The sequence below is a fragment of the Capsaspora owczarzaki genome (genome assembly GCF_000151315.2).
Source record: "Capsaspora owczarzaki ATCC 30864 unplaced genomic scaffold supercont2.16, whole genome shotgun sequence".
In the NCBI taxonomy this organism is placed as follows: domain Eukaryota; class Filasterea; order Ministeriida; family Capsasporidae; genus Capsaspora; species Capsaspora owczarzaki.
Window position 1 is genome coordinate 292,590 of NW_011887307.1, and position 21,289 is coordinate 313,878.

Genomic DNA, 21,289 nt, shown 5'->3' on the forward strand with positions numbered 1-21,289 from the left:
AACGTTCTGCCGAATACGATGGACTGCGAGCCTGGTCAAATCTTTTGCAGGTGGCGCCTAAGTGATTGTTGAATAATGTTGAGCAAATGGGAGACAATTAAAAATACTCAAAGTTCATCCAACATCACTGACAAGATGATGGCCAATGTTTGGCTCTTTGGCTCCATCGCCTCCAGGGAGATTGGTTGCAATGAGTGGTCAAAGCGTGCCCGCTGTTCTACAATCTCCTTGTCTGTCAGGGCAGTCAGCGGTGCTTCGGACAACAAACAACAACAACAACAACGACAGAAAAAAACAAAAAAGCCGCGTTACATGGGGCTTCGACCGAAAGAATGTCAGCCTGGACAGCTGCACTCGCTGCAACGAGCAGTGAAGGATCAAACTGCCGCGCCTTCTGTTGGCGCTGCTGGTCGATGAGGCGCTTCATCTGCTCCTTGTATCGAGATCTGAGCGGCGGTCGTGAGAAACCTGCACGTCGAATGTTTTGTTTTGTGCGTTTGGCAACCCGCTGGCTTACCGTGCCGCATACAACGCGGTCTTATCAGCGGCGCGCTGATGTTCGAGGTCAGTAATGGCCTTTCTGCGTTGCTCGCAGTCGCCTTGCAACCTAAATAGAGACAAAGCGAGACTTGCACTCAGATCGCGAACAAACGCACACCCCCCCCCCAATGAACCAGGGAGCAGCTCACATGTTGTGCTGTTGCAAACAAGCGTTGTATCTTCCTTGCAAGGCTGCATTGGTCTCTGTTGTCCAAGCCAAGCAAAGTGAGACTCAGACTGAAACGGAATTCTGAAACTCAGTGCTCCCTACCTTCAAGGGACGCCACCACTGCCTCCTTGCCGTCAAGTTCGTGTTGTACTGCATCCGTGCATTTCAGATCAGGCAGTGTTGAGATCGAGTCATCGCAAGGGCAAGCAACAGCTCGCTCGCAAGGGCTTTCGTTTGGTCTCACTCGCAGCAAGTCGCTCGCTGTCCATCTTGCGGAAGGTCGCCCGCTCCTGAACAAGTTGCTCGCGTGCCTGAAGCGTTTCTGTTTTATGGTGCGTCAGACGATCGCGAGCCGTTAGACAACAGTGCAATTCGATCTATGCGAGATTTGCGTTCATTTGAGTTGCGCGCCAAAACACTCCAGCTCCCACAAGAGCACTGCTTCCCAACGCATCCGCTCCTCATTCGGTCAGCTCGACAGAACGTCGCGTTGCGTGGGACAAGAGCGCAGGAGCAATTGCCTTGGCGCAGGTGCTGCAGCATTGCGTGCAGTTCGTGTGGCTGCAGCTCGGACGACGTCATGCGCTGTGAGTTTCAAAGCACAAAAACAAGCAAAGCAAAACAAAGGGAGACTGCTACAGTGAAAGTTGAACAAAAGCTCAGGTCTGCTTTGTGCTGCTCAACGCTTGGTCGAGATTACAAAGACATAGATTGATGATTGCAAATGCGCTGTGAACAAAAAAGCACGCGTTCCAATCATTGCTGGCGGTTGCTGGCGTCGCCAATCTGCCAGGGTGACTTTTCGTCGTATTGGGTAGGGCCATCCATCCCTATGTCGCGTGCTTGACGACAAGGCGTGTGAGCTGAGCGAGAGTGAGTCAGTCTGGCGCTCCACACTTCGACTTTATTCACTTTTCGCTCAATCATCTCCTCCCAGTCAGCTCCCATCATCATTTTTTTTCTCTTCGTTGACTTGTCCTTTTGACCTTGTGGTATTTTTTGCTTCCATTGCACTTTACACCATTTTTCAAGTTGCAGTTGCGCAGTTTTTGCTGAAATCCTTTTGTTCTTCACTCTATCTTTTTTTTTTTTCTCTTTTTTTTTTTTCATTTTTTTTTCAATCAAAATGCCATTCTCGCTCAAAGTGACGGTGATCCAAGCCGAGGACTTGAAGAACGTCGAGTCGACGCTTTTCAACAAGGAGGCAAAGAGCGACCCTTACTGCTCCGTCACGTTCCAAGGTGCGGGTTCCTTCCGTGTCTGTCACACACGCACACGCTGCACTTCCATCGAAGCGATTTATTTGAGTGGAGCGAGTGTGGAGGAGGGTGTTTTTTTTTTTTTTTTTTTTTTTTCCTTTGCTTCGCTTTGTTCAAAATCCCCCGCTCGTGCTGCGCTCTGCTCGCTCTCTCTATGACTCTCCGAGCTGTCTTTCCACATTCCACACCTCCCCTCCCCCTTCCCACTTGCACCCGCCCCCCCAGCCTCTCTCTCCAGACGCTGCTGCATTGCGATTGTTTGAGTGTGATTCGATCGATGCGTTTTTTCTCTTTTTTGGCATTCGACTTTTTTTTTTTTTTCTTTCGTTCTCGTTCTCGTTCGCTGGCTTTTGTCATGCACTGCTTTCGACCCTGCGACGGCGGTGTCATCTGTCGAGTGCTGCTTTCCATCCAAACCCCGCCCCCGCCGCTCTGCTGACTGGGGTGTGCTGATCTTCATCATCTCGCTCAATTTTTTTCTTCAATGTTCTTTCACTTTTTTTTTTGTCCGTTTCGATCGCGTTGTTTTTTGCCATCCTTCATCTTCCTTCGCCCTTCCACTCTTGATGATAATGCTGCTCTATTCCACGATCTCGCATTTCAGGAGGGTGTTTCGCTTCCATCTCCCCCCCTTCGGTCGTCCTCTCCTTCTCCTTTGTTCTCTTTTTTTTTTTTTTTCTGATGATTCTTTGTTTATTTGAAGATTCTTTCAAAATCATTTTTTTATTTTATTTTTTATTTTATTTATTTATTCTCATTTATTTTCACACTTTGTGAACGTTCGTTCAAGCACAAAACCCCATGACCCAATGACCCATGTCCACCCTACCTCTTGTGGATTTTTTTTGCTCAACATTCAATGGATGTTCCAATGAATGGATTGGCTTGCCGGGACACGAGCGAAACAACAACGCACCCCCCTCACTCACTCATCATCCCACACAACTTTTTGGTCTGCCACAAACGTGCCAACACTCACTGCCTGAAACCCTCCCAACAACAACAACAACAACAACAACAACAACACACCAACAGAAAAGAAGCAGCGCACGGAGGTGGTCGAGAAAAACCTCAACCCGCAGTGGAACCAGACCTTCGACTTCCCTCTGACAAGCGCACTGGAGGCGGGCGCAACCGTCTTGCTGCGCGTGAGCGACTATGAAAAGGTCGGCATGAACCGCCTGCTCGGTCAGGTCGACGTTCAGGTCGGCTTCCTCGCAAAGAAGTTTGAGCACGAGGCGTGGTACTCGCTCCTCGACAAGGGGAACGCTCCCACCCAAGGCCGCATCAAGGTCTCGTTCAAGTACGACGACGGCACTGGAGGCCGCAAGTCTGCCGCCGCCGCCGCCGCGGCTGCCAGCTCGTCCTCTTCTGCTGCCGCTGTCGCAGATTCGGATGCTGATATGACCGACGCCGCCGGTGAGACCACCGCTGGCGAGGAAGGCAGTGACTATGATGTGGATGAGGCAGGCAACCCTGTCGATCCCACCGACCCTGTCGCAGCCAAGAAGCGCGCCTCACGGTGAGTTTACCCACCCACTCTTTTTTTTTTGGTCTGTTTTGCTGTTTGTCTGCGCCGTCTTGCGTTTTCTTTGTCGACTACTCCCATGACTCATCGTTCTTCTTTGACAGCGCACGTGCACGCAAGCGCAAGGCGGGCGGTGCCAAACTCTCCACCAAGCCTGCAGATTACCAAATCCGCATCAACATTATCGAGGCCCGCTCGTTGCCTGGTATCGGCTCGCTGGACCCTGTGGTGAAGATTGCCTGCAGCAAGCAGCGCCAGCAGAGCAAGGTGAAAAAGTCGACCAACCACCCCTTCTACAATGAGCTCTTCTTTTTCAACTTTTTCGAGTCGCCTGCCAAGCTGTTTGACGACACGATCGAGTTGTCCGTGTACAATGCGCGCCGCGTCCGCAAGGACGCCTTCCTCGGCTCGTTCAAGCTCGACATTGGCATGATTTACGACGAGCCGCAGCACATGCTGCAGCGCAAGTGGGTCATGCTCACCGATCCCAACGACCGCGGCAAGGGCTCGATGGGCTACCTCAAGGTGACCATTCTTGTGGTCGGTCCTGGTGACGAGGTGCCCGTGCTCGATACGGTCGTTTACGATGCTGACGAGGATATTGAAGACAACTTGCTTCGGCCTCCGGGCGTCGAGCTCGAGCCGATCGATCTTGCGGTCAAGGTTTACGCAGCGGAAGATTTGCCCCAGATGGACTTTTCCTTCAAGCTTGGCATTAAAAAGTTGGACAAGCTCACGGGTCAGGCGGGCAAGCAGAACTGCGACCCCTACTGCGTTGTTAGCTTTGCTGGCAAGAAGGCCAAGACCGAGGTCATTCAAAACTCGTACTTCCCAACCTTCAACGAGGAGCTGCACCTTCCAATGCAAATCCCGTCCATGTGCGACAAGATCAAGCTGCAGGTGATGGACTCCGACCTCGGCATTGTCCTGAACGAGGACGACATTGTCGGCACCCATTTCATCTCGCTCACGCAGATCTCGTCCACCGATCCCGACAAGGGCTTCCTGCCGGCCTTTGGTCCTGCATGGATCAACCTGTACGGCGCCCCGCGCGAGTTTGAGACGTTCGAGAGCGATCACGCCGAGTTGATGAACAAGGGCATGGAATCCGGTTGCGCCTACCGTGGCCGTGTCCTTGTTGAAATCACCGGCAACCCGGCCACCAGCGAGCTGCCCGACCCGAAGAGCCCCATCCTCCCCGCCGATGAGGAGCGTGTGCAAGGCTTCCTGAAGCGTCGCGACTATTGCCTCCGCGTTGCCTTCCTGGAGGGCAGCATGATTGACGAGGATGCTGCCAAGCACCCCATCGAATTTGAGGTGAGCATGGGTAACGTCGGCAACAAGTTTGACGTGGAAGCCTCCAACGGTCAGCAGTCCACCACCAACAACGAGACTGCGCTGTACGATGGCGTCCACTACTCGTACATGCCGTGGAACAGCAAGAAGCCATGCGTCGAGCTCAACTCTGAGTGGGAAGACGTTCTCTACCGCTTCCAGTCGCTCAACCGCGTCCGTTTCATTGTGCGCACGCTGAACGAGGGCATTGAGAAGGCCTCTGCAGTGCTTGCCGACCTGATTCGCCAGAGCGAGTTGGAGGCTGCGCTCGGCACGTCGGTCATGTCCACTGGCGGTCGCGCCGATGGTTCTGGTGATCGTCGCCCCAGCCGTATCAAGCACAGTGGTGTGACACTTGAAGGCCTTGCCGAGCCGAGCCTCGTCTCATCCATTGTCAGTGTCTGCAACTCGCTCATGACCGCAGCTCGCGTCCCGCTTCCGGCGCTGCCCGAAGGCCGCTTTACGCTGCTCGATCGCTACGTGCACGAGCTGCGCGAGGACGAGAAGATTCTGGCTGCCGAGAATGCCCAAGAAGTGCGTGACGCCCTGTCGCAAAACCTTCGCACCCCACTCGAGGCCATCGAGGCGTTGCGCGACATTGCCGCCCGCCTCAGCGACACGGCCACCGAGAGCCAGGCCTGCATTCCCGACATTATCATCTGGATGATTAGCGACAAGAAGCGCAAGGCGTACGTTCGCATCCCCGTGTCGGACGTTCTGTTTGCCGATCGCGTCGATGAGCGTGGTGAATTCTTTGGTGTGGCGCGCGCCGTCACGCTCATTTCGCCGACCGCCGACCCGAAGAAGAAGGCCGAGAGCGTCATTCCCGCGCGTCTCCAGCTCAAGATTTGGTTTGGTGCTGCCGACTCTGAGGTCAAGTGGCGCAAGCACAACCTCGGCGGCGGCCAACTGGTCGTGCTCGCCGAGTCGTACCAGAACGAGCGCTACCTGCCCGTCAAGGGCTGGTCGGACATGCTGCTGCCTGTCGACCCGCCCAAGTGGTCTGACAAGGCCGGCAAGGAGGCGCGCCAGCCCGATCAGGTCGAGTTGCCTCCGGGCTGGAGCTGGGTGGGCGATTGGTTCCTCGATCCCGAGACGCTCGACATTGACACGGACTCTGGCCAAGATGTCGTCATTGAGGAGACCTTTGAGAATGAGCGCTACTACCCGCTCAAGGGCTGGGGCTCTGTCATGAAGACCGACCGCCCGACCTGGTCGGACACGACGGGCCAGGAGGAGCTGCAGCGCGAAAAGTTTACCCTCAAGCAGGGCTGGCTGTGGGCTGGCGAGTGGAAGGTGGACCAAAACCGCGCTGTCGACGAGCTTGGCTGGGAGTACGGCGTGACCTTTGACAACAAGTGGCACCCGTCCAAGAAGAAGGTGCACTTTGTGCGTCGTCGTCGCTGGATTCGCACCCGCGAGCGCGATCCCAACTTTGACCCGCGCACGCTCGATCGCGCCAACGAACGCTCCAAGAACCTGGCCGAGACTGGCGACGGCTGGCAGTACGCCGTGGACTTTAGCCGAAAGTTCCACAACGAAAACCGCACCCTCGACACGGCTCGTCGCCGTCGCTGGCGCCGCGAGCGCATTCTGGTTGACGGCAGCCCGGCTGTCGGTCCTCCGATCAAGAACAGCTTCTCGGCTGGCGCTTGCTTGTCCTTCCACGAGTCTGAGACCTTCCAGCTTCGTGCGCACATTTACCAGGCGCGCGACCTCATTGGCGAGGACAAGAGCGGCTTGTCCGACCCCTACGTGCGCATTTGCTTTGGCAACCGCTCGGCCAAGTCCCTCCTCATCGAGCAGAACATTTCGCCCACTTGGGACCAGCTGCTCGTCCTCGACGACATTATGCTGTACGGCACGGCCCAGGAGATTGCTGCTTCGCTGCCCGAGGTCAGCATCGAGGTGTTTGACTTTGATCAGATTGGCCAGGACGACTTCCTTGGCCGCGCGTTCGTGCAGCCCGTCCTCCGCTCGGTCCACCGCGGTCTGTCGACCTCGGCTCGGCTTCAGTGGATTCCTCTTTCCCGCGTTGGAGAGCCTGCCGGCGAGATTTTGGCCGCGTTTGAGGTCATTCCGATGCGCGAAACGGGCAAGAACTTGCCGCTGCCCCCCAAGGTCAACGTCTTTGAGGCGCTCACCAACAAGCCTCGCCAGATTCGTCGCCTGCCCGATGATGTGCGCCCCGTCATGGAGCGCTGCCGCGTCGAAGTCTTCACCTGGGGTCTGCGTCAGATGAAAAAGTACCGCTTGCTCACCGTCGACTCGCCCAACGTTGAGTTTGAGTGCGGTGGCATCTCGCGCTCGACCGAGCGTCTGCGTCACCTGTCAAAGTTCCCGAACTTTGCTCAGCCTTTCCTTGCGCTCGAGGTCGACTTGCCCATCGAGGAGGTGTACGCCCCGCCGCTCAACGTGCGCGTGTACGACAACCGCAAGTTTGGCCGCAAGCCACTGGTCGGCGTCCACTCCATCCACTCCCTGCAGCGTTATCGCCGCAAGGACAACAGCCCTCAGCTCGCAATCGAGTTTGTGGAAGGGGCTGCCGCCGGGCCCGGCGCAGGTGCGATCGCCACCGACGAGGAGGAGGTTGACAACGACAATGCTCCTCTCATTGGCGCTGTCGCCATCGATGTCGGATCCTCGCGAGCTGCGAGCGCTGCCAGCGTCAAGCCCGTCGTGGCAGGCGGTGCGGGTGGCGATGTGCTCGCGCCCGAGGCGAGCGTGGACAAGTCGCTCCAGGTCAAGAAGCCCTCGGAGGAGGACAAGCCGGAAGACTCGTCGGTCGACTGGTGGACCAAGTTCTTTGCCTCGGCCGCCAGCATGAATGCGCCCGAGCCGCTGAGTGACGTCAACGCTGGCGTCCTCTCGATGGACGACGACCCCGACCCAAGCGTCTTTGCCAAGCTCAAGAAGAAGATGAAGAAGACGGGCAAGAAGGACATGGACAAGGAGCACAAGATTGCCGCCCTCAAAAAGTACACTGGCGACATTGTCGAAGTCTACCGCGAGGAGCTCGAAATGCGCTTCAACTTTAACGACACGCTCGAGTCCTTTGCTCTCGCCCGCGGCAAGGCGGACGACGGCGACTCGGAGGAGTGTGGTCAGTTCAAGGGCAACTTCCGCATCTACCCCGTGCCGCGAGATGCGCCGCAGCTCGACCCGACCGAGCTCGGCCGCTGGCTGCCGTGGGTCCCGTCGAACGCCCAGATGGACGTGCTCGTTCGTGTGTACATTGTGCGCGGCATCGACCTGCAGGCTCTCGACGACAATGGCAAGTCCGACCCGTACTGCATTGTCTCGCTGGGTGGCAAGAAGAACAAGACCATCAAGGATCGCGACAACTATGTGCCCGCCACGCTCAACCCGCAGTTTGGCCGCATGTACGAGCTGAACGCCACCCTCCCCATGGACAATGAGCTCACCATCACGGTCATGGACTGGGACGCTGTCAGCGCGGACGATCTGATCGGCGAGACCAAGATTGATCTTGAGCGCCGTCTGCTCAGCACGTGCCGCGGCACGGTCGGTCTGCCCCAGACCTACCAAACGAGCGGCATCAACGTGTGGAGGGACTCGCAACGTCCCACAGAAATCCTCAAGGACTGGTGCACCACCATGCGTCTGCGCGAGCCCGTGTACGACCAAAACCTGCCCTACTCTGTGACCATTCCCGGCATCCGCAACGGCAAGTTTGTTGCCAAGGGCGACCAGGCCCTCACCAAGGGTCTTGCGCACGAGAACGGCGCGCTGATGGCGCTCCGCTCGCTCGGCCTCGTGCCCGAGCACGTCGAGACCCGCCGCCTCATCAACCCGATGCAGCCCGAGCTCGAGCAGGGCAAGCTGCAAATGTGGGTGGACGTCATCCCCAAGAGCCTGGGTGACATTAAGCCGCCGGTTGACATTTCCCCTCGCAAGGCCACCAAGTACGAGCTGCGTGCCATCATCTGGAACACCAAGGACGTCATCTTTGCCGACGTCTCCATCACTGGCGAGAAAATGTCTGACATTTACGTCAAGGCGTACATGCGCGGCTTGGAGAAGGACAAGCAGCGCACCGATGTCCACTACCGCTCGCTCAATGGCGAGGGCATGTTCAACTGGCGCTGCTGCCTGCCGCTGAGCTACATGCCTGCTGAGGATGTCATGGTGATTGAGCAGAAGGCGCACTTTTACTCGCTCGACAAGGAGACCACCAAGGTGCCCCCGCTGCTCGCCATCCAGGTCTGGGACAATGACTTTTTCAAGCCCGATGACTACCTCGGCAACATTGATCTCAACCTGAGCAAGATGATCCCCTTCGAGAAGAATGCCTCTGGCTGCAAGCTCGGCAAGGAGTACAGCGAGGGCGACTACATTTCGCTGTTTGAGAAGAAGCGTGTCAAGGGCTGGATTCCAGTCACCCGCGGTACCAAGGATCAGCTTGAGATGACGGTACGATGCTATTTGTGGGGATTTGTGGGAAGGGGGTGTCGGTGGCAAGGGGTTGCATAGGAGATGACGGGCGCTCACACTTTTTTTTTTTTTGTTTTGTTTCTGCCGGACAACAACATGTCTGTTTGACTCTGCAGGGCAAGGTCGAAATCGAGATTGAGCTCCTCACTGAAGAAGAGGCCGCCGAGAAGCCTGCCGGCCAAGGTCACAGTGAGCCCAACCAGTATCCTGTCCTCGAGAAGCCAAAGTAAGCAACTAGTTTGGATGGGGCTTCTGGCAGAGTTGCCTTGTTTTGGTTTGCTCTCGGATGAGCTCACTTTGTTTTCTTTGCTTGCTTGATTAGGCGTCCCGCGACCTCATTCATTTGGTTCCTCAACCCGTGGAAGTCCTTCCGCTAGTAAGTTGTCTGATTCGTTTGATTTGTTGGGTTTGCGGTCTTTTTTTTTTGTTTTTTTTTTCCTCTTTCCCTTTTGTTTTTCCTTTTTGTTTTTCCTTTTTGTTTTTCCTTTTGTTATTTTAACTCTGAGCATCACTCACGCACCTTGCCTCCCTTCCCCCTTCTTTTGCTTATCAGCATCATCTGGAAAAAGTTCAAGTGGTGGATTATCTTGGGCCTCATCATCCTGTTCATCGCGCTCTTCATTTTCATCTTCCTGTACTACTTCCCCAACTACTCGGTCAAGAAGATTATGGGCGTGTAAAGCGCACATCCCGTTGCGTGTCTTGTGGTGTTTTTGTTTGCTGCTACGTTGCTGCCGTGGCGTTGTCGGCTCGCGACCTTATTGTTGTGTTTAGTCTTGCTCTGTTTCGTGCATGCTTCATTCCATCGCTTGCGTATGCCACCATGTCGAATACACACTGTTTGAGAACTTGTTTTTTTTTTTTTCTTTTGAGCGATTGTGCAGCAATTCTGTTCCTGCTCATAAAACATCCAATGTTTGGTCGTGGCTCCCGCTCCGTTTTGTTCACCGACTATGAGCAGGACTGCAGAGCACGATTTTGCACGTGCCGAGTCTAAAATAGGTTGATCTGAGAGTGATGTCGCTTTTGGGCGAGAAGAGGACAGTCTTTTTTTCTATTCTTGTGAGCTTTTGAGCACTCTCTCCGCATGCCTTCGTTGGTGTGCGTTATGACGACATTCAACTGACCCATATCCTACGTTCTTTTTTCTTTGTTATTCTTAATAAAGGTTTAGACGGCTTAAAACAAACAAAACTTCCATACACTCCGGGGCAACAATCTCGCAACCGACCCTCCAAAAGACGATTCTCGTCCTCTGCGACGACCAAAATGTTGTTAGCATCCCAGACACCAAAATCTGGGCTGCAAATGTTTGACTAGAGCTTTGTACGCCAATACTAGCGGCGCTGCTCAGCGAACTTTGTTGGTATGACGGTGTGAGCACTGTTCAATTCTAATACACATCGGTTTGAAACAAAAAACAAATTCAACATGCAACAAATCACAAATTCGCGACACACAAAATGACGTGTCAGATACAGAAAGACAGCAGTTGCCAATGGCACCAATCAACGACTAATGGAAGAATCATCATTTTGACTGGACGAATGATCAGTTTGGCTCGACAAATCGTATCGTGGATGGACAGATCCGTATGCTAGATGGACAAATCGTCAGCCTGGCAGGACGCATCGTCTTAGTTCGGCACGACCCAGTCACCAGTGTCGGGAAAGCGCGACCACATGAAAGGCACAACTCGGCGCACATCCTCGTCCATGAGAACAATCACACGAGGGTCGGGTTCCTTGTTAAACGTTGCCAGTGCTTTGGCCCATTCTCGATCTGCCGCAAGACGAGTGGCTTCGTTCGGGCGTGTACTGGCGGTACCAGTCACCATCACAACTATCAGCACTTCGCAGACGGTCTCGCCGGTCTGCGGGTCTGTAACACCTGCGGTCACCTTCTCTAGAGTCGTTTCGATCGTGCCCTGGAGATTGCTGAAAGTATCGTTTTGACTCACGGCTTGATGGTGCTTGAGTTGGAAGAGAACCAACAAGGGTTTCGTCTGTGCGTACAAGTTGTGCTCAGCGGGAAGAAGGACCCACATGTTGACTCCGTAAGTGTTTTTCGCCGTCTGAACTACCGGAATGCGGCTTGCTGGGGTGTCAACACAGGAGGCCATCGAGCCGAAATCCTCTTGCTTGAGGGACCAGGGGCTTCTTCCTTGAACCCGACGAGTGAAGAACTCGAAGGTCGAATTGCTGTTGGACAGAATCTGTGTGCCCTCGATGATCGGCACGTAAGAAGCAGACTGGGAGAAGGCGCGGAGAGCGTTGAGGTGAATAAAGCCGCGAAAATCAGGAGTTGGTTGCGAATTCAAGAAATTGATGTGTAGAAGGCTGGCAACATCGGGAGACGAACCACTTTTACCGAGCAAGCGGAGCTGTGCCGTCAACGACAATAGCGCCGCGGTTTCGAAAATATCCCCGTCTCCAGCATCGTTGAAAGGGAGCCGGAACAAACGTAATGCAGACGCGCGGGTCGTTGCAAAGTTCCGGTTGAGCAGGGCGTGCATGTAATGAATAGGACAGCCGACCACGACCATACCATGGGCCGTTGGAGCGAGAGTCAGCATGCCGTGGTAGGCGAGCTGTTCAACCGTGAACTGACCAACTAGTGTCGATGGCACAACAGGCCGCTGAGTCAGCACGAGATCGACAAGCGCTGAGGCGTCTTGCTCATCACCGAGTAAATTGAGCGGGACGGTCGCGAGTCGCTTTGCGAAGTGATCCAAAACCGTGACAATGGTATACTCGTTGGGCGCAAGTGCGAGCTGAGGATGAGAGGGAAGACTTGAAAGAAGCTTTGGAGAACCGCCGACATCGTGAACAAACTGACGAAACTCTCGATTGTTCCGCCACTGCTCGTGAAGCTGAATCGGAGGTTCCTCGGATTCCCACTTTTTCTCGAGCAGATCCAGGGCAGAGGAAAGGGGGAGCGGCTCGAGATGCACCAGTTTCATCCGATGGACGTTAAGCGGAAGCTGGGTCAAACCAGCGGTTGAACATCCAGTCCAAAGTACCACCACAGTGTTCTTCTTCGAGTCAAAGTTGTAGTTAAGAATCTCGCTCAAAACACTGGCCAGCGTGCCGGTGGCGGCCTCCGCATTTGTTTGCTCAGCAAGGAAGCGGTGGGCAAGCTGATACTCGTCGATGTGGATGATCAGAAGGGCGTGTTCATCGTCAGGAATCTGCTGGCGCTCGCGCAAGCGTCGCCAGAGCTCGCGGATGACTTCTGAGACTAAGAGGTAGGTCAGTCGACTCAGCTGATCACGACATTTGTGGATAGGGAGGTCCAGCAGGCCGCGAGCAGCAAGACGTTTGGCAAGCCAGACGTAGGTGCCAAAGTCATCTGCAGATGCGAGACCGTCGCCTCGACCGTTGAAATCAATGAAGACGGTCTGCGTACGATGGGTGAGCAGATTCGTCAACAATGACCTGCGCTTCTCTGAAAAGCCGAGATCTGCTGCTGGATGCTCGAGAGCCTTGAGGAGGTGCGTGATAATGTTCGCGCCGTAGGTTGTTTTGCCCATGCCGCGCATGGTGGCGACTTGCAAACCGCTGAATGTGGAGCGAATAGTGCGGTTGCCGAAAATTGATTCGTGAATTTCAGTCAGAATCTCCTTGGTCGTTGTGTGGCGTGGGTAGACAGGGTCGACAGGATCAGGCCAGTCTCCCGCTTGTCGTTGCTGGCCTGGGGCAGGCTTCAGCTCGCGAACATCGGTGGGATACGTGCGGGCTATCGACAGCAAGACGAGAAATGAGTGAAGAGAGAGCACACACACACACACACACACACACACACACACACACACACACACACACACACACACACACACACACACACACACACACACACACACACACACACACACACACACACACACACACACACACACACACACACACACACACATACCATTGCGACTGGGCAGAATAGGAGACAGCCAAGCTCTCGTCGAAACCGGCTGGGTATCGTTGCCCTCATCGTCGTCCTCATCGTTGCTTTGCTGTTGAGAGCAAAAATACAAGGTTAGAATAATGTTTGCCATCGTCACAGACTATCAAAGCATGGCACCACTGCTGTAAAAAATTTCACGCACATAAGGTCGGCAAAAGAAAAAACCCAACAACAAACAAAATGGCGCGCAACTGCCGAGACACCATTGAGAGCAAAGTGTTCTCACCTCACGACTCTCGCCACTCTCGCCACTCTCCGGCACCACAGAACCAGTTCGTTCAAAGAATTCGTGTCGAAGACGAGAAGAGTACACTCAAACAGGTCTCGGCCCGCTTACCGTTCTGCCACGCTGATCGACGTGACCTCCAGGCGAGTCCACTGCTTGACGCTTTGAAGCAGCCGAAGAAGATGCCACCAAGGCGGGCTTGGAACCGGCCGAACTCATCGCAAAAACTGCAAAACAAAAACAAAAGACTGATTCATACGCGTCAAAACCGCAATTGCACAGAGCGAAAAAAAGGGAATGTGTATGTGACAAGAACGATCAGGAAATGCACACAACGAGTGGAGCGCGAAACCGGGGGGAAAGTTAGTTCACAGGCTCAACCGTCTCGCTGATGAAAACTTCAACGATCTGCTCAGTCTCCTCAAGCTGTTCTTGCGCTTGAGGACGCAACTGGGCACGTGCCTGGGCAGTAGCGTCGAAGACAGCCTTCTTGGCCTTTCGATAGGCCTCGTATTGCGCGACCAATGCGCGCCGCCGCTCGATGACCTCCTTGGAGGCCTTGTTTGCTGCAAGCGTGTCTTGGCGGTCGAACTTTGCCGAAAGATCCTTCAGCTTCTTCTTGACGGCCTGAGAATGTGAGATGGGGGGGGGGAAGTACAGATGAGAAACGAAACGCCCATAAACATCCAACATCTCTCGCTTGTAAAATAAAATGATGAATACCTTCAGCTGCTCGTTCGTCAACAATGCCGGAGGACGTGGTCGCCACAGGAATTGTGTCAACGCTTCGAGGTTTCGGCGATACAGGTTGCGGCCAGTGACTGTCCAGAGAGCATAGCCGTTTTCGAGCTGTTGAAGGCAAACAAAATGAGCATTCCCTATCTCGGTTAAGAACAACAAACAAGAAACAACAGAAAAAAAAAAGACATACCGATTGAAGCCAGTTGGAGACATAGGTGGCAACATATCGACCAGTGGGATCCCACTCGAGGTCGGTGGCCATCAAGTGCTCACCAACGGCAGTGCAAACCATGTCCTTCGTGTCCCAGAATTCGAGCACATTGTTTGAGTTGGTGCGGAGGGCCGCCAACACGACATGCTGGCCACGAGGGGACCAGAAGATTTGGTTGACTTGCTTCTTTTCCAACGTCTTGACCAGGGAAATTTTGCCGCCAGAAGCAGCATCGTCCGTGTTATAGAACGACACGGCGGTCTTGACACCCTCACCGTGAATGAGAGCAAACTTTGTGCCAACAGGCTCCCAAGCGAAAGCAAGAATTGTATCTGCAAGATTGAAAGTGTGTGTGAGTGTGTGAGTGTGTGAGTGCGTGTGTGTGAAAGGAACAACAACAACAAAAAAACAAAGGGTTGAGCAAATGCAAGTCTTCATCCAAGCAAAGTCCACAGCTCATTTTGACAACCCTTGCATTCCCCTGGGGCCTCGCTCCCTTTGCCACTCACCTTTAATCTCAAGAACATCCACAGGAATGCCCTTCTCGCGCATTCGGAAAATCTCAAAGTTGGTGTACGTTGACTTTTTGGTCTTGGTGGTGCGTTCAACCTTGACTGCGAGATGGTCGCCGCTGGCTTGCCAGTAGAGCTTGCAATCGTTGACGTTAAACAGATTTTTGACAGAGCGTTCCTCTCGTGAGGGCACGGCGAGCAGGACGACGCGCGCAGGGTTGTTGCCCGACTCGGCAACCCAGTACGAGAGAATATTGTCCGTGGGCGACCACGCAAAGTCCTTGAGACCAGCAACCTTGATGCTCTTCTTGTCCAACAGACGCATCGAGGGCGTTTCGTAGATGGAGAGGGCGTCGTCAAAAATACGGGCAAAGAACGCGTCATCGTGCGACCAGCGGAATGCGGGCCATGATGCCTTGGGGCCGCTGGCAAAGCCACGCAGCTTGTTGCCAGTGCGAACGTCCCAGACAATCAGGCTCTGGGGATCGGCCGGGTCGTCCGACGCCTCGTTGCTCCAGGTGACCAGAAAGTCTTCCTTGGGGCTAAAGTCGACCAGCTTGACGCCAGGGTGGTTGAAGCGGACAATCTTGCCAAAGGCAGAGCCACCCCAAAGAGCAATGCCTTGCTTGTGGAAGGTGGCGAGATAGGTGCCGCGCGGCGACCAAAGCACACTCGAGTCAGACCAGTTGGGGCGCGTGTGAATGCGCTCAGCCTCGTCATGGCCGTTCCAGCAAATATCAGTCAGCACGTTCGACTTGGGGCCATAACGCAGCACAAACTGATCGACGCTGCGCTCGTGCTGGAGCCACGAGCGAAGGTTTTCGCGCTCAGAGTAGTCCTCGGGCTTCGGGGGCTGGTAGCTGTCCGAAACCTTCTCGTAGCGCTCAAAATCGGCAAGCGTGCACGTCTCAAACTCGTGCATCTTGTCCAGGCGGTATCCCTGCAGCTTCTTGGCGGCCTGCTGAGCCTGCGGGGCTGTCTTGAATTCGAGGAAGGCGAATCTGACAATATTGTCACGGTAGGAGAGGATGGCACAAACAAGACAAGAAAAAAACAGTGAGCCAATGTTCAGAGAGCCAGCAGAGCACAACGCGAGAGGGGGGATGGTGGTGGTGGTGATGAGTGGTGAGGCACCAACGGTCAATGCGCCTTGGTCGCAAAGTGCCCGCCACGTTGTCCGCACTCGTCAAACCCCGAGCCAAACACCAAGGATTTAAACAAACATGACCTCCATGCACACACGGGGTGGCACATGCAGCAGCTGCTGTGGATGGTCGCTTGCCGATCGATTGCAACATCAAAGCGAAACACGCCGGGCCAGTGTGTGGCTTGTGTTCCTCACCCTTTGGTCATGCCAGTGGCGGCATCCCGGGGCATGTGGATGCCGTTCTCCTGGAGCTCGCCAAAGCCAGCAAAGACCTTCTTGAGGACGAGCATGAGCTTGTCGAGCTTGGCGGCGTCGACCTTGGGAACGTTGTCGACGACAATCACGCAGTCTGCGCCATTGTTCAGCACGGGGCGGGTTTTGAGGAGATCGGCGACGAGGTCTGTGTGTGTGTGTCGGGGACAGACAAGAGTGAGGGAGTGGGAGGGTTAGGACGAGAACGCAGCAGGCAGCAGCAGGCAGAGTGGGGAAGGCGTCGACTCAAACAGAGAAGGGCGATGGCGGTGTTGTCAAGAGCACAAGAGAGAGAGAGAGAGAGAGAGTGCAAGAGCAAGAGCAAGAGCAGGGCCAGGGGCAGGGAGAGGTGAGGGAAACGGATCCGTGGGCGAAAGAGTCGCATGTGGAAAAGGAGAAAAAAAAAAAAAAAGAGGTAGCTTGGTGAACAGAAAAATAGTCAGAAAGAGTATAAATTGCAAAAATAAACGAAAAAATAACGTCAACTGAAAAATCAAACATCCATGAAAGAATATACCCGGGTTGGACTTTCTGGTGAATTTCACTAGGCGCTTAAAATTTCGGTTTTGATGCAAATTGCTACGGCCAATTTACTAAAAATGTCACCTCAATTCCAACCTTCCAACCCCTCCTCTTGCACCCCGGTCTTCTCCCCTTCCCGAGCTCTCTGAGCGACCAGAGTAGCGCCAATCCAGTGCACGAAATGATGGTGTATCGGATTACCGTCGTCGTTGTGGTCTGCCATGATTGTGCGAAATGAAAAGTGAAGCGGCGAGCAAAGCGGTACAAAAAGCGAGATGAACCCAAATTTTCGATGTTGCTTCTTTATCTCGATTGTGTGTTTCAACGGCAATCACCTCGCGCTCCTCTCCACAACTCTCATCGCTTTGTGGTCTCCCCGAAATTTCCGACTCTGTTGAATTTTGCTCTCCATCCAAATTCGTACGTTTTTGTTTCAGTCTTTACCATCTTGGCGTTGTGATTCGTTCAGAATGAGGTGAGATTTTTAAACCGAAATCCCAAGGTCGCGTCGTTCCGACTGGTTTCGACTGGTTCCTCGGGGAATTCCAACACACAAGCACATCATACACCAGCGAGCGAGATTGCAGTTGGACCATTGGTGGGAGGGAGGTGGAGGTGAAGATGGAGATGGATCAGCTGGATTCCGCGCCAAAATTCGCCGCTTCCCGCGCTTTTTTGCTGTTGCTTTTTTCTCCTTGTCTTTGATGGCACCACTTTTTTTTTTTGTTCCTTATTCAAAGCCGCTATCGCTCACTTCTGTCATGCTACTCTTCTGTACGCGCTAGCATCCCTCAGGCAATCCACAAGGTCATTGTGCTCGGCTCGGGCCCGGCCGGTCTCACTTCGGCGCTGTACGCTGCACGCGCTCAGTTGGCGCCGCTCGTGCTGCACGGGAACAACCCCGGCGGCCAGCTGACCACGACCTCCACTGTGGAGAACTTCCCCGGCTTTGGCAAGGCCGGCGTCGAGGGCCCCGAGCTCATCAGCCAGATGCAGGAGCAGGCCGAGCATGCCGGCGCCGCCTTCCAGTACGGCCACGTCGTCAAGGTCACTGCCCCGCCGCAGCCTGCGCCCATCACGTTGGACTTGGACGATGGCACGTCGCTCCAGACCCACGCGCTGATTGTCGCCACGGGCGCCAAGTCGCGCCTGCTCGAAATCCCCACGGAGCAAACCTTCTGGGGCAAGGGCGTCTCCACCTGCGCAACGTGCGACGGCTTCTTTTACAAGAACAAGGTCGTTGGCGTGGTCGGCGGCGGCGACTCGGCGGCGGAGGAGGCACTCTACCTCACCCGCATGTGCTCCAAGGTCTACCTCATCCACCGCCGCGATGCGCTCCGTGCGTCTCGCGTCATGAGCCAGCGCGTCGCCGAAAACCCCAAGATCGAGAAGGTCTGGGACTCTGTCGTTGACCACCTCTCTGGCACCCCCGACGGCCTCCTGTCGCACATTCACGTCAAGAACGTCAAGACCAACGAGTCAAAGGCGCTGCCCGCATCTGGTCTGTTTGTCGCCATTGGCCACATTCCCAACACGGAGCCGTTTGGCCTTCTCGACCGCGACGCGAACGGCTACATTAAGCTCGCCAACCAAAACTCGACCAAGAGCAACGTCGAGGGCATTTTCGTCGCCGGCGACTGCTCCGACCACGTCTTCCGTCAAGCCATCACTGCTGCCGGCACTGGTTGCATGGCTGCCATCGAGGCTGAGCGCTGGCTCGAGGCCAAGGGTGTGTAAAAACAACAGCTTGTGGGATGTTTTTTTTTTTTCTTGTTTTTGCTTTTTAATAAACTTGTTGGTGTCGTTTCTTTTTTGTCGGTATGTATACATTCGAATTTAAAAAATTCAGCAATCCCTTTGAGGGGGGGGGAGGGAAGGTTTGGCCTTGAATGTGCTAGTTTATTGCACCATTGGAGGTGAGAGTGTTGATCTGAGATATCAACTACGTCGAAATCACTGACATGCGTCCTGATGAAAATTCAAAGAACGTTCCACTTGCCAGTCCGTCGATACGCGTTGACCATTCGGCGAGCCTTGCTGCGAACGGCATCGGATGGGTCGTTGTACAGTCGCTCGGCAATCTCCATGACCGTGGCCTCCATTGCGCGGGGCGATCCGTCACCCAACGCGTGTAGTGCCTGATCGCGCACCTGTGCGAATTCACGGGAAGACCACAACAGAGTTGCGCAAAAGTTCACATGAGCAACAGCAGATATCGTAGTGAAATGGCAGGCTTCAGCAGAAAGTTGCAACACGTACAATGTCAGACTCGTCGCTGGTCAGTTCGATGATTCTCGCCCACATGAGATCAATATCGGCTCTCACGCGGCATGGGCACATCTCCTTGAGCATCTGCTTGCGCACGCGGGGATCGGGGTCGAGGGTGCGACTGATAAACTCCTTAAACTCGGAGCTCAGATTTGCGTCGCTCTGGCATTGAGCAGCAATCGAAACCTCAGCCACCTTGTCGGGTTCGAGCCTGCACACGGCATCGTCGACTGGGGACACGGTTGGGGTTGACCTTGACTTGTTCTTCATTCAAGGCAAGTTTGGAAGAATGTTGTTGTTGTGTTTCGCTCTGAAACAAAAACAAAAACAACAAAAGAAAAAGCTCGGCGTTTGTTTGTTTGCTGTTAGCTCAAAGCGACTTGGCACTGCGTCTTTGATTCAATAAAAGACTGATCTGCCTTGCAATAGTCGAGCATCGTGCGCTTAAATAGTCTGATTCCACGTCAGCGGGGGCGTCAGTGGATGTGCGTTGCATCATCAAGTGAGCATTGCTCAATCCTGAAGAACACCTTCCAATGCTTTCCGTCGTCGGCTGTTGCACCCTACCACATGACGTGGCAACTGTGATGTAACATTGCAGGTAACCAGAATTGAAGCTTGTTATGGCTACTATTTCCTAAATTGCTGAGATACACAGGAAGAATTGGAAACGTTTTGTTTGTTCTTCTGATTCAGACAATGCAGCCAAACTTGAGCTGAGGCTTGTTGCAAAATCTCACAACCGCGTTTTATCACATCCAAATCCATCTCAACTGACACCACATCGCGACTGGCGTTTCTAGCGCGACTCTGAGCGACCCGCTCTAAACGCACTATGGCGCTGCATTGCCTTTAGGAAGAGGATGAAAAACCACTCGTACTTTTTCAGCTTCATCATGCCCGTGAGTCAGCACAGCCAAGCCACCAGTCCCGAAGCCCACTTCTGCGCTTGTGCATGTCTAACAAAACAAACAACTGTCCTCATCGTCGCTCTGTGCGAGCTGGCGACGTGGGGAAGCGAGTGAGGAGAGGGCGAGATCTCAGTTCTTGTCGACTTGACCGCCTAGCAGTGGTCCTCCGTCGCAGGCACGGCGGGCGCTTCGAACGGCAATGCAAAGCTCGATTCTCCCGTTGCAAGGAGCGACTGACGTGGCGGAGTGGTGGCTGGGTGCGTGAGGCTGCTTGGGGTTCTGTTCGCCTCGTGATGAAAGGCTCAAAGCCCGCCGCGCTGCGCTGTGCAGACGATGGACGAACCGACGACGGGTCTGAGATCCAATGTTGCTTGCTGCGTGTGCATTCACTTTTTGTGTTGCGGTGTTGTGTTTTGGTTGTAGGAGGACACTGCAGACGTTGCCGCCATGCAAGGCGCCATTGAGCGCATCCCCAACCTCACTGGATCGCTCACCCTCGACCTCAACGGCGCTGTTGTGTCGGTACGCGCGTCTTTGTTTTGGGGTTTGGATTCTATTGTGGGCTGACGCACAGAGCGGCGAGCGGACGTCTCTAACTTGGAATTCTTTTGGAAACTTTGCTCGCCTTCGCTGTTGGGCAATCTCGTCGTTTTTGGTCCGCTGCAGTCCACCGGTGACCTCGCAGACAATGCCAGCGAGACTGCTAGCACAATTCACAACCTTCTCCGTGACACCCGCGGAGTTCTGACCACTGGAGACAAGACCGAGCCGTTCAAGCGTTTGTCGCGTAAGTGGCTCGTGTGTGATTGAATGTTGTGCGAGTGTTGTTGCGCGAACACGTCCATCACGAGCGCGAGCCGGGCTATGGCTTTTCGGAGGAATGGTGCTGCAACGCGGAACTTGAACTCACCTTTGTTTTGCTCGTTTGGTAGTTGTGTTTGAAAAGTTCCAGTACGTCGTGACTATTGCTCACAGTCACATCTTCGTGGTCAAGACCTCGACTGCGTAACAGACTTGAACCCAAGGGGGCTTGAATGTTGAGTATTGTTGTGATGTTGCAAACCAAAAAGAAAAAAAAGAACAAAAGAAAAAAAAAGTTGTTTTGATTTCTCAATAGACGAGAGCAGTTTTTCGACCTTTTCTGATTGGTTTTATTATGCGAGTACAACTACGCATATGCACGCTGTCGCAGGCAAGATGAGAAAGGAACGGAGAAGCTGTCGTTCCACGAAGCAACCTCTTCCATTACCATC

The 21,289-nt window shown here is 54.2% G+C and overlaps 7 protein-coding genes across 7 annotated transcripts; 3 read left to right on the top strand and 4 right to left on the bottom strand.

Moving 5' to 3' along the window:
• Positions 1 to 35: 35 nt before the first annotated feature.
• Positions 36 to 978, bottom strand: CAOG_07828 (hypothetical protein; the record flags this gene model as incomplete). The annotated part of the gene is made up of 7 exons (XM_004342852.1): positions 36 to 57; positions 133 to 232; positions 313 to 446; positions 518 to 607; positions 690 to 744; positions 812 to 859; positions 954 to 978. The coding sequence occupies 7 exons, from the start codon at positions 976 to 978 to the stop codon at positions 36 to 38; spliced, it is 474 nt and encodes a 157-aa protein (XP_004342901.1).
• Positions 979 to 1,801: 823 nt separating this feature from the next.
• Positions 1,802 to 10,134, top strand: CAOG_07829 (Fer1l3 protein). Its single transcript, XM_004342853.2, has 6 exons — positions 1,802 to 1,950; positions 3,004 to 3,490; positions 3,601 to 9,265; positions 9,403 to 9,512; positions 9,609 to 9,662; positions 9,840 to 10,134. Exons 1-6 carry the CDS (start codon positions 1,836 to 1,838, stop codon positions 9,964 to 9,966), a joined length of 6,558 nt encoding a protein of 2,185 aa, XP_004342902.2. The 5' UTR covers positions 1,802 to 1,835; the 3' UTR covers positions 9,967 to 10,134.
• Positions 10,135 to 10,922: 788 nt separating this feature from the next.
• Positions 10,923 to 13,702, bottom strand: CAOG_09131 (hypothetical protein; the record flags this gene model as incomplete). Its single annotated transcript, XM_011272539.1, has 3 exons — positions 13,584 to 13,702; positions 13,205 to 13,295; positions 10,923 to 13,024 (listed from the first exon to the last, which is right to left on the bottom strand). Exons 1-3 carry the CDS (start codon positions 13,689 to 13,691, stop codon positions 10,923 to 10,925), a joined length of 2,301 nt encoding a protein of 766 aa, XP_011270841.1. The 5' UTR covers positions 13,692 to 13,702.
• Positions 13,701 to 17,116, bottom strand: CAOG_09132 (hypothetical protein). The gene is made up of 6 exons (XM_011272540.1): positions 17,059 to 17,116; positions 16,279 to 16,483; positions 14,934 to 15,937; positions 14,404 to 14,756; positions 14,196 to 14,321; positions 13,701 to 14,099 (listed from the first exon to the last, which is right to left on the bottom strand). Exons 1-6 carry the CDS (start codon positions 17,078 to 17,080, stop codon positions 13,836 to 13,838), a joined length of 1,974 nt encoding a protein of 657 aa, XP_011270842.1. The 5' UTR covers positions 17,081 to 17,116; the 3' UTR covers positions 13,701 to 13,835.
• Positions 17,117 to 17,298: 182 nt separating this feature from the next.
• Positions 17,299 to 18,661, top strand: CAOG_07832 (thioredoxin reductase). The gene is made up of 2 exons (XM_004342856.2): positions 17,299 to 17,332; positions 17,643 to 18,661. The coding sequence occupies exons 1-2, from the start codon at positions 17,328 to 17,330 to the stop codon at positions 18,592 to 18,594; spliced, it is 957 nt and encodes a 318-aa protein (XP_004342905.1). The 5' UTR covers positions 17,299 to 17,327; the 3' UTR covers positions 18,595 to 18,661.
• Positions 18,662 to 18,735: 74 nt separating this feature from the next.
• On the bottom strand, positions 18,736 to 19,530 carry CAOG_07833 (hypothetical protein). Its single transcript, XM_004342857.2, has 2 exons — positions 19,117 to 19,530; positions 18,736 to 19,007 (listed from the first exon to the last, which is right to left on the bottom strand). Exons 1-2 carry the CDS (start codon positions 19,393 to 19,395, stop codon positions 18,837 to 18,839), a joined length of 450 nt encoding a protein of 149 aa, XP_004342906.1. The 5' UTR covers positions 19,396 to 19,530; the 3' UTR covers positions 18,736 to 18,836.
• Positions 19,531 to 19,988: 458 nt separating this feature from the next.
• Positions 19,989 to 21,173, top strand: CAOG_07834 (hypothetical protein; the record flags this gene model as incomplete). Its single annotated transcript, XM_004342858.2, has 4 exons — positions 19,989 to 20,027; positions 20,460 to 20,558; positions 20,703 to 20,823; positions 20,969 to 21,173. 4 exons carry the CDS (start codon positions 19,989 to 19,991, stop codon positions 21,043 to 21,045), a joined length of 336 nt encoding a protein of 111 aa, XP_004342907.1. The 3' UTR covers positions 21,046 to 21,173.
• Positions 21,174 to 21,289: the final 116 nt, after the last annotated feature.